The sequence below is a fragment of the Aulonocara sp. 'chitande type north' Nkhata Bay genome, linkage group LG18 (genome assembly GCF_057382095.1).
Source record: "Aulonocara sp. 'chitande type north' Nkhata Bay isolate Kocher_YH1m ecotype deep benthic linkage group LG18, A_spYH_male_GT1.1, whole genome shotgun sequence".
Taxonomy (NCBI): Eukaryota; Metazoa; Chordata; class Actinopteri; order Cichliformes; family Cichlidae; genus Aulonocara; species Aulonocara sp. 'chitande type north' Nkhata Bay.
This window is the reverse complement of record NC_141361.1, coordinates 35,846,703-35,856,855: the sequence shown is the minus strand read 5'-3', so window position 1 is coordinate 35,856,855 and position 10,153 is coordinate 35,846,703. Positions and strand designations below refer to the sequence as shown.

Here is a 10,153-nt window from a genome sequence, read left to right as displayed (position 1 = left end):
TTTGCACATCTACAGAAAGTTATAAAAGAGTTGGATCTCCCCACAATGTAAAGATGAAAGTTTTATTCCCTTTGAGTGAGGCCAATGAGGTAAATGTTTTATTTTGTTTCTTATCGTTGTATGTAAATACGCGAGTGTTGCGTGATATTCCAGTGCAATTACCGCAGTGAGAGCTGTAATGTGTACTTTATTGATCCTTTTTTTGGAATGTTTCGTCATATATAATGCTTAAGAATATTCATCTAAGTTTGTATTTCTTTTTAGTTCTGACGGCATTGTATCGGCTGTGGTTGGACATCATTACATGTTAAGACATGTCGAAGAATCCTCCTGTCTGAAATAAATGTCAGTTAAAACGCAAAGAACAAGTTGAGCTTTATTAAGACTCGAGGGGAGTAACAGTTAGTTTTTTCTGTGAAAAGAACTATGGCCAAACCATAGCAAGTTTCCTAGTACTCTCTGTCCCAACAAGTGCACAAATTCCACTATATTAAAAGAGATGAAATGAAAAATTATGTGAAGGCACCTGGTTTAAGTCTGTCTTTAAGGTAAGGTACTAGATTATACTCCTTCAGCACCAACTCCCAGTCCAGGTCAGGGATGGTGAGGTTGGCTAGAGTCCCCAGACACTCCAGAACCCAATCCTCTTCTTCCTCTTCTTTAATCTCCGCTGCCAGGTCACCAACATAGTCCTGACAAAGCAAGAAGAGAATTTACACAATTAAAAACAAACAATCAAAAAACAAAACAAACAAACAAACAAAAAACAAAAACACCCCACCTCAACCATCCTGAAAACAAGGCTGATGTTTAGGTCAATACTGATCACAGCAATTTCCGTACACAATGATTATTAAATAATGACTGATAATAATGATAATTTTAGTTTGTAACGTTTTCTTTATTGCATATAACTCACTATGAACAGTGATTTGATTTGGCCATCATGTTGTGAGATGTTTCTGATCATCTTCATGAGGAGGCAGTCTTTCATCTTCAGAGCTCTTTTCATAAGCATCTTCAATCCATCTCCTAGGAATGGAGAGACACTCAGAATAATCTCTTCCAAAAGCCATACAGACATCTGGTACCTGTGATGGTGAGGCAATGGTCTAACTTGTGCAAAAAGTAAAATACCTTCACACATGAGTTGTGCATTCTTCTTGTTTGCAGCCAGGTTGATGCAGATGGAGATGAGCTCAGTTTCAATTTCCTCCTCACCATGCTCGTACAGCATTTGCATTAGCTACACACAAACACACAAAATTGTACCTAAGACTTTAGAACTCAGGCACTATGAGTGTTCAGCTCAGTGTACATTTTGTACCTGTGGTATGCAGTCAGTATAAACAAACATGCCCTTGAACCGGTCATCCATGCTGATGTGGTACAGGATACGCATTGCCATCTGTCTGTTGTTCTCATCCCCTGAAAACACACACAATAACGATGATACCATTACCATGTTACAGTTTTGCATAAAATGCCAAGGGTTCACAACAGCTACACTGCAAGGCTATTAACTATAAAAGCAAAACGCAGAGATAAATGCATTTCCCAAATCTGGGATATATAAAGAGCATCTTTCATCTGGTGCTAAGCTAGTGCAAGATTTAAACCAAGGTTTTTGTGTTCATTAAAGAAGTTCCCTAACTGAATTAAGTGGCAAGAAGTTGACTGAAGAGGCAGTTGAATCCAAAGAATCTCAAATATACAGTAGCTTTAAAAGCAGGCTGTAAACAGGACACAGTTTGAAGTAGGTGAGTTTAACCCTTTATTTTAAAGCTACCTGTGGCTTTTTTTTCTAGTTTGGTTGTCATTAATTTAGTTTTAAATTCCATTCCAATTATTCCTTTCTTTGTTCTACTCAAACAACAAGTGAATCTCTGTACCCTACTAATTCATTCCAACTTGTCAGAATTGCTTGAACTGAACTTTCTTTGGTCAACAGCAGATTCCTGCAGTCACCCGTAGTTTGAAGACGCAACTTGTCTGCACACACCTACCATTTACTTGCAAAGCTGCAGTGAAAGGTGGAAAAGGTGCAACCAAAAAGGGAAAAACAGAGATCATTTGATGGACTGAATGGAGACTGAACAGAGATCTCCCGGGCAACAATCTCCGTTTATCGTTTGGGTTGCATTTTTCAGTTTGATCACAGCTGAAGAGGAGATTTTCAACATAAGCATGAAGTGCTTTTATAACACCAGGAGAATGTGAACAATTTTTATTCAGGATGTAACAATCCACAGTGTTGATTGTGTGTCGACTTATCAGCAATACTTAAAAAGCTGTAAGCTACACGTTTGTTCCCAGCAGTCACTTTGCTAAAAGTACTGTGAATGGATCGCTATGTGCTGCATGCTATTAAACTAGCGTGCATCATTACCTAACAGGACAGTGAGTTTAGGTAACAGGCCAACTTCTACCATCTTGGCTCTAAGTCCAGAGTCAAAGGAGAGGTTGAGCAGCAAACGTAGAGTCAAGTTTAATAAGTCTTCATGTTTACAGGGAACCAGGCGAGCCAACCGCTCCACTGTATCCACCTCAGCCTACAAATCAGAGACAAACACAGATTATAGCAAATCTAATGATGGTAAATTCAGCAGAAAATAATTTATGCCACCGACAAGAGCTGAATGAACATCAAGGGCATCACAATAAACGAAAAAAGACAAATTCAGAAATCCAAAGCAAGGATTACTATTATTCTACTGTTTACCTACTTTCCAATATTAGAAGCTAATAGCTACATATTATGTGGAGCTTGTCAATAAGACACTACCATTTACAGCCCCCTCCCCAAAAAAAAAACCAACCTAACCTCTGCACTACAGAAGACTTACAATACTGGAAGACAACTGACTTACAGAATATTTCCCCACAATCATTACCAGAGGAAGAAGGAATAACAATGCAAAAACAATGCAAACCGGGTCCCCCCCCCCCCTATTTTTAAACAAAGGATGTAGAATAAAAATAAATGAAGTTGACTTGGTTAACAACAGATCTCTGTAACATAAAAATGATCATCAGGACTGTTTCTCCTATGCTCCTGGCAAGCGTTATCGAATCTGAAAGTCTTGTTTCTACCACCCACCATGTCATTCTTATTCTCAAGAAAGATGGAGAGTTTTTTAAGGAAAGAAACCACCAGGACAAGCAGCTCCTCATCATCACGTTCAAGAACTTTGACCAACAAGCCAACAATGTTTTTATTCCTCATCTTCAGTTCTGTCCTCGTATCCTCAGCAAGGTTCAGCAAGAGGTAAAGAGACACTAAGAACCAGAGAAAAACAGGCCAGCAGAAGTGAGGAGGAGAAACAGAAAATTAGAGATGATATAGTAATTTCAGTTACATCTGATCAACAAAAGTTCTGAATGAGGAGATTAAAAAAACAAAAAAAAAAACAAAAACAAAGCCTACCTCTGAGCAGCTGTTCCTGCTTAGCCAAAAGGCCATGGTATTTTCTGAGAGCCTTGTCCTGGTCTCGTCTCAGGGAGCCATTCTCTGGTGCAGACTCACGTGCGCAAAAGAACATTAAGGAAAACATTATTTTTGCTGACTTAATGAGTACATTCTCATTAAGTCAGCAAAACTATAAAGGGAGAGAGCAGAAAAGTAAGCAAAAAACACCAATAAAAAGGATATAGGCCTTGTTTTTCTTGCGTAGCTCCTCACGCCATGCGTCGTATCTCTTCAATTCATGTTCGACCACACTCATACACAGGGCGCCTATTTTATAATGACTCACCACCCCGTGAAACTGGGAGAAACTGGAGGAGGAAAGGTAAGAGGATTAAACACAACAGTAAGAATAAATGTGATGGAAGTGAGCTGCTATGTAAGTGTGTGTGTTACCTGGAGAAGCAGAAGAATATATAAATGATGATGGTGGCTAGGTCTACACTCTGCTTCCAATCCTCCCTTAGTACTCTGGCCAAAGCACCAAGAGCTGTCTCTATTAGGAAAGACAAGGGAAGTTTTCACATCATAAGTACAGCAGATAACGGCACAATAATATATTGTGATATAACATGTGCCATCTAACAAATTTTCAGTTAGAAAAAGATACTTGGGGCAATAGAGAACCTATTGAGCCCATTTCCAGGAGCAGATTTTTGGTCTTTGAGTCTTAAAGTAGCTTTACATGTTTCGCAGTTCAAAATCCTTAATCCTTAGTCATATAGTCTGTGTAGCCCATAACTTTATTTTCTGTCTCATATTTGCCATTTTATGGGGTGCCTGTTAGCTCAGTGCGTTGAGCGGACGACCACATGCCATGCGGCTGAGAGCAGCTAGCCTGCGCCCACTTACAGTTTATCGTGGAATATCTAGGACAGACATTTCATTAAAATCCTGAATTGATTTTAAATATAAATTTATTTTGCCCGAAACGCCAGAATCTCAGGTTAAACCTTACAAGATTTCAACAACCACCAAAGAGCTAAAACAGTAAATGGGAGCAGGTACACGGATTCTGCACAAAGACGTAAACACAAAGCGTGGACCCGCCGACGCATCACAATCAGTGAGATGTCGCCTTTCTCACCCAGCGGCACAGACACAGACACGGTCAGGGCTGAAAGCAGACAGCTCACTGATTCTGATGTTTCAGTGGGTCCATGCTTTGTGTTTACGTCCTTTTTGCACTAGAGTCTGAAGCTGCAGGTTTTATTTCTCTCCAAACAGAGAGACATATCTGTAACCAGCCACTGGTACAGATGTGTGGACGACACCTGGGTCAAAATCAAGACACAAGAAGTGGAATCCTTCACTGCGCACATTAACGCTGTGGATAAAAACATCAAGTTCGCCAGGGAAGACACAAGGGACAACTGTTTGCCTTTCCTGGACTGCGCCGTGCACATTGAAGAGAACGGCAAACTCAACATCGAAGTTTACCGGAAGCCCACACACACGGACCAGTACCTCCTCTTTGACTCCCATCACCCTTTGGAACACAAACTTGGAGTAATTAGGACCCTACACCACCGGGCAGAACATGTTCCCTCTAAGCCTGAAGGAAAAAAGAAGGAACACACACATGTAAAGGAAGCACTCAAAACGTGCGGCTATCCTAAATGGGCGTTCTTAAAGTCAGCAAAGAGGCACAGAAAAGAAGACCAGACACCAGCGAGGGAGGATAAGAAGGACAGATGCAACAACATTGTCATCTCCTATGTAGCCGGTGTATCAGAGAAACTCAGGAGAGTTTTCTCCAAGCATGACATCCCAGTGTATTTCAGACCCAGCAACACGCTCAGACAGGAACTGGTTCACCCAAAAGACAAAACGCCAAAACACAAACTTAACAATGTGGTGTATGCTGTACAGTGCAGCGAGGAATGCTCAGACCTCTACATTGGAGAGACCAAACAGCCACTTCCCAAGCGCATGGCACAACACAGAAGAGCCACCTCCACAGGACAAGACTCAGCAGTCCATCTGCATCTTAAGGATAAAGGACACTCTTTCGAGGATGCCAATGTTCACATTTTGGACAGAGAGGACAGATGGTTTGAAAGAGGAGTGAAAGAAGCCATCTATGTCCACTGTGAGCGACCATCTTTGAACAGAGGCGGGGGTTTACGACACCAACTGTCTGCCATCTATAATCCAGTTTTGAGATCCCTTCCCAGACGCCTTAACGCCCACTCACATCCTGGGCCATCTGACCTCAGGAATTCGCATGTTAGATAAGGTGGGGCCAGGTTTCACAATGAACACACCCGAAACTCTGGCTGATTGGGACCCACACCCAGTTTCACACCTTGGCTCAGGCGATTAGAGGATCATCAGGGGGTCCTTTTGTCCCTCTGTGGGGGGTTACTCCCACTAGGTTTATATCTGGGACTCTCCACCATTTGACCTTAGAACTGAAGAAGCTTCTCGGATGAGAGGTGAAACGTCTTCAAGCAACTTAAAGAAGTCCAGACGCTTTTCTTTGCAAGCTCCTTTGACTACGATGACCTGGATGACTGAGAACCTTCACAGACATCTCCAAACAATATTGACTGAACCAGCAGCAAAAGAAGATCCAAACTACGCTTCACATAAACATCGTCATGAATTCCCTCTTACTTTACTGCATTATTCGCTCGCTTATTAGCCACCAGTCTGCAGAATATTTTTAAGGCCATCTGCTATAAAATCCCAGGCCAGGAAAATCGCCTTCATGTTTTTCTGTTTTATCCTCAGTTACTTTGACACAAAGGCATCTTCTGTGATGCTTACGCCTTCAATAAAGTCTCGAAAGTGTCAGCTTTCTTTTTACAAAAATAAAAACATGGATATGTACTGATACGTGATCAGAATTATAATATTTGAATCAAATCGAATCGATTTGGGACCTTGTGAATTGGAATCGAATAGATTCTAGAAATCAGTGACGATACCCAGACCTATTCCTGATGGTTAGGGACAAACGCAACTGCGTGGCAGGATGCTGTAAATGGACTAAACTTCAGTCAGGAAAACAACTGAGATAATCCATCCACAATACGAGGTTAGTCATTAATATACTGCTGCATGGCATAAAGCTTTAAAATGAACAGTGGTAATAAAAACCGAGAGTAGCTGAAGGTGATCACTGCCTTTTTTAGGGGCTTTTTCAGATTAAATAGAACAAGATACAAAACATTAAAACATGTTAAAAACACAACAGCCTTGATAAACGCAGAGTAGTTTTGACCCAGAAGTAGAGTTCATATGTCATCACTTAAAAATTGGATATCCCACCTGCTGTGAATGTTTTAATGCAGTACAGTTGTTATTATTATCATCACTTGTCACATCCTGTTTATGACAGTTAAAATTAATAACATTGATATAAGAAACTGAGCCAATTTTGCCATACCTGGTGCACGGGGAAAATTATCAATATGCTTTTTGTGACATTTTTGTTTGGTGGTGTTCTGTGTGATTTTCCTAATGTGAAATAAGTGCCATGGCTCCAAAAGGTTGGGAAACACAGGTTTAGAGTGACCCACTCTTTCACTAATGTTTGTAAAGCAGACTGCATGGCTAGGTGTTCGATTTTATACACTTATGGCAATGAGAATGAAAACACCTGAATTCAAAAGGGTAGCCCAATACTTTAGTCCACACAATATATCTAGCATCAAATACCATCATAACACAGATGTCAAAATGGAAGTATTCTAACAATAACCCAAAGAGACAACCTTCGAGTCGATACTGAGCACTGGTTAGGTTCAGTTATTTTGTAGTGCAGGAAAAAATGGAAAAATATGCTAAGAACTTGCTACTGCTCTGGAGAAAATGACAATTATATAGAGCACAAGTAAAGCATGCTGCCTTTAATTATTAGACAATTAGAGAATCAAATGTTCTTTCTGTATGCAGAAAAATATAGCTAAATAAAAATCAATCAAAAAAGGTAGTAAACAACGATGAGCTCTCAGGGTGCGTTTGTACCAATGATGTTACACTAACTTCATTAAATGGTTTGAGTCAAACCATATAAAATAGTTTTAAGAGATGACACACTTAAACTATCCAGGAATGTCAGGAAACTGCTGTAGGTACGACTCTGTTAACCATCAGAATTAAGATGGAGAATAAAAGTGTACCATTGTGCAGTAGCTCCTCCAGGTTATCAGGGTTACGGGCAAGCTGCAGGATGAGAGCTGAGCCTCTGATCTTCTCTGGAATCCCTTCATAGAGCAGTTCAATATACTCATCCACTCTAGTTATACTGGCCTCCTCATTTAACTACAAACACAAACAAACACACAAAGTTGTTGACTGATAACAAATGCATTCTTTCACCAGCCAAACTATTTAAACAACACATTTGAGCAACTTCGGGTTGTTGCTTTAATGAAGACAGAACATGTGCTTACTGCTGTGTGAGATCAAACTACAGTGGAACAAATGGTTACCTCTATGCCTTCAAATGGTGTCAATTCTTTGGGCTTGACTGTTCTTTTTCCTTTTTTTTCCACTGGTGACAAAACACACACATACATAAACAGCCAAAACAAAGCACATCAGCATTAATTCCAAACTTGAAACTTTAATTGCATTAGTTTACATTTTCTTTTATTAGCATCACAGTGCATACTTTAGGTCTGCCATTACACAACCTCCTTACATGTCTTAATATTTCTAGAATGTTTACAGTACATGCTGGACTAACAAGCTGCCAATCTACATGTGGGACTGAAGTTAGCCAAAGTTGGAATTGGACAGTAAAGATTTTGGGCTCCAGAGCACAGGTGCAATGACGGCGGTATGACTAACCGTTGCTCTCCACCGGGGATGATTTTCTGTTCTGCAAGTAGTACAGGAGCTGCTCCACCTGGGGCAGACGGGAAGCAGGGATCATCTTACACTCCTCCAGCACTTTCTTTGCCAAAGCTCCCACATCTGTACTAGGAGAAAGACTTTTCATGCGGATACTGGAGCATGAAAAAAAGAGCAGAAGAGAAAGCAGAAGCTAGCAGGTTTCATTAAATTCAAAATAAATATACTGATTGTAAAACTGTGGCCCAATAGCCTTTTTTTTCTGGCATAAATAACACATTTTTTTTTTACTTTTTTAATCCTTTCCACAGGCAGAATAGTCCTCTTTTCACACACCTAATGCAAAAGACACTGTCATGATGTCACCCACTAGTTTGTTTGTGAGGTCCTGTTGTGATGTAAAACCTAAAGACAGATGCGCTTACTTACATTTTTTGTCCCTCCTTGCGTTCTCCAAGCATATGTCCTCCACTCTCTCCAAGGATAGATGCCTCCACCTCATAGTGGACTACAAGGGCCTTCTGTGTGGGATGGACGTCCAAACCGCCCACAGTCACTTTGCTTTGAGCGATCAAGAACAGGCAGTACAAAATACAGTAAAGACATAAAACTCCAGTTATTTAATTTACATCATACCATATAATAACTGCATCGGACGCAAATCAGCTAGCAAGTTAATTTCACAACAAAATGACTTTAAATTTTACTACAGAAAATAGGTCGTTAATTGCCAAGCCAGTAAAATATCCGCCGCCCATAACAATAACACATAGGAAGACACGCCCAGACAATAGCATAATATTACTAACCGGCTAACAATAAAACACGATTCCACAGAGAGTTAAAGCATGACAAACACGAGCTAAACTCGGTGCAAATCCCTGATTGCAAATAAATTCAACACTACGTGCAATTAGCTAGCGATTATCCACCACAGTTTAGCACGGAAGCTTGCTAGCTATGTTAGCTCCAATTCAGATTTCCAATCCCCCTTCCTTCAGGTAGGGAAGGTTAAAAAATGTTTCCTTTTATTGGCGGATTTATAAGTCAGTGGAAAACGTAAAATCAGTCGTTATTTGTTTATAAGTTGTCATGCACAGTAGGCTCCTTTTAGAAATAATTGGGTAACTGTGCTAACGAAGGGGATGTGAATACAACCATGAAGGCTGATTTAAATGGTGAGAGATTTTAAGTGACCTTTCTGTCAACTGCATGTACGCCAAACTGACCGTTGTCGTTATTTATTTAAAACATAAACAATTATATGCTCGCATTCTGCACCGAGCAAGAAAACAGGAAATTTCCCAAATTGGAAAGGTAATTAAACATCGCACTATATAGAGAAATGCCATGGATCAGGGCAAGCTAATTAGCAAGAATTTCAATTTAAAAAACGCTTCCTCTTATCTTCTAAGTGTTGGTTAGACGTTCACAGTAAAGCTAACGTGATAGTATGGACACCATATATTACTTAAATTGGTGACCATATCTAGCAAACACATTACTCTTAGAATAATAAACTCACGTTATGACTGACCGTTTGAGATAACGTGCATCATCCTGCATCTTCCTCAGATTTAAACTTCAATATTTTTAATGAACGTAACAGTAGTGATGTGTCGAAGTGTGTCGGGTAATCTCGGGGGTGTTTTTGTGAAGCGCGTATCGAGGCTTGCTTTGATTACGTATGCAGTGACGTTCGTACCACGTGACTGATTCAGTAACTGGTAGTGATGGGAATTACGGATCTTTTTAGAGAACCGTATCTTTCGGCTCGACTCACTAAAAAGAGTCGTCTCTTTCGGCTCCCAACCGGATCTTCAGATTGTTTTGTTGCTTTAACTCTTTAAGACCTACTACAGAACCAAGTCTGCCAGAGCT

The 10,153-nt window shown here is 40.3% G+C and overlaps 1 protein-coding gene across 2 annotated transcripts in view; it reads right to left on the bottom strand.

The window, feature by feature from the left end:
* The window catches only part of LOC147309084 (kinesin-associated protein 3-like), an 18,289-nt gene extending 8,342 nt beyond the window's left edge, over positions 1-9,947 (bottom strand). Inside the window, exons 1-14 of one of the 2 annotated variants that reach the window (XM_086271176.1) lie at positions 9,810-9,947; positions 8,702-8,833; positions 8,270-8,427; positions 7,909-7,970; positions 7,597-7,738; positions 3,863-3,962; positions 3,653-3,777; positions 3,428-3,526; positions 3,101-3,279; positions 2,390-2,552; positions 1,328-1,428; positions 1,138-1,246; positions 920-1,032; positions 527-692 (exon numbers count right to left, since the gene is read on the bottom strand). In XM_086271176.1, coding sequence (XP_086127302.1) covers positions 527-692; positions 920-1,032; positions 1,138-1,246; positions 1,328-1,428; positions 2,390-2,552; positions 3,101-3,279; positions 3,428-3,526; positions 3,653-3,777; positions 3,863-3,962; positions 7,597-7,738; positions 7,909-7,970; positions 8,270-8,427; positions 8,702-8,833; positions 9,810-9,838 — 1,678 coding nt within the window. In that variant the 5' untranslated portion in view covers positions 9,839-9,947. Of the gene's footprint in view, positions 1-526; positions 693-919; positions 1,033-1,137; positions 1,247-1,327; positions 1,429-2,389; positions 2,553-3,100; positions 3,280-3,427; positions 3,527-3,652; positions 3,778-3,862; positions 3,963-7,596; positions 7,739-7,908; positions 7,971-8,269; positions 8,428-8,701; positions 8,834-9,797 lie in introns of both variants that reach the window. The other variant, XM_086271175.1, reaches the window with a different exon arrangement.
* Between the last annotated feature and the right edge of the window lie 206 nt (positions 9,948-10,153).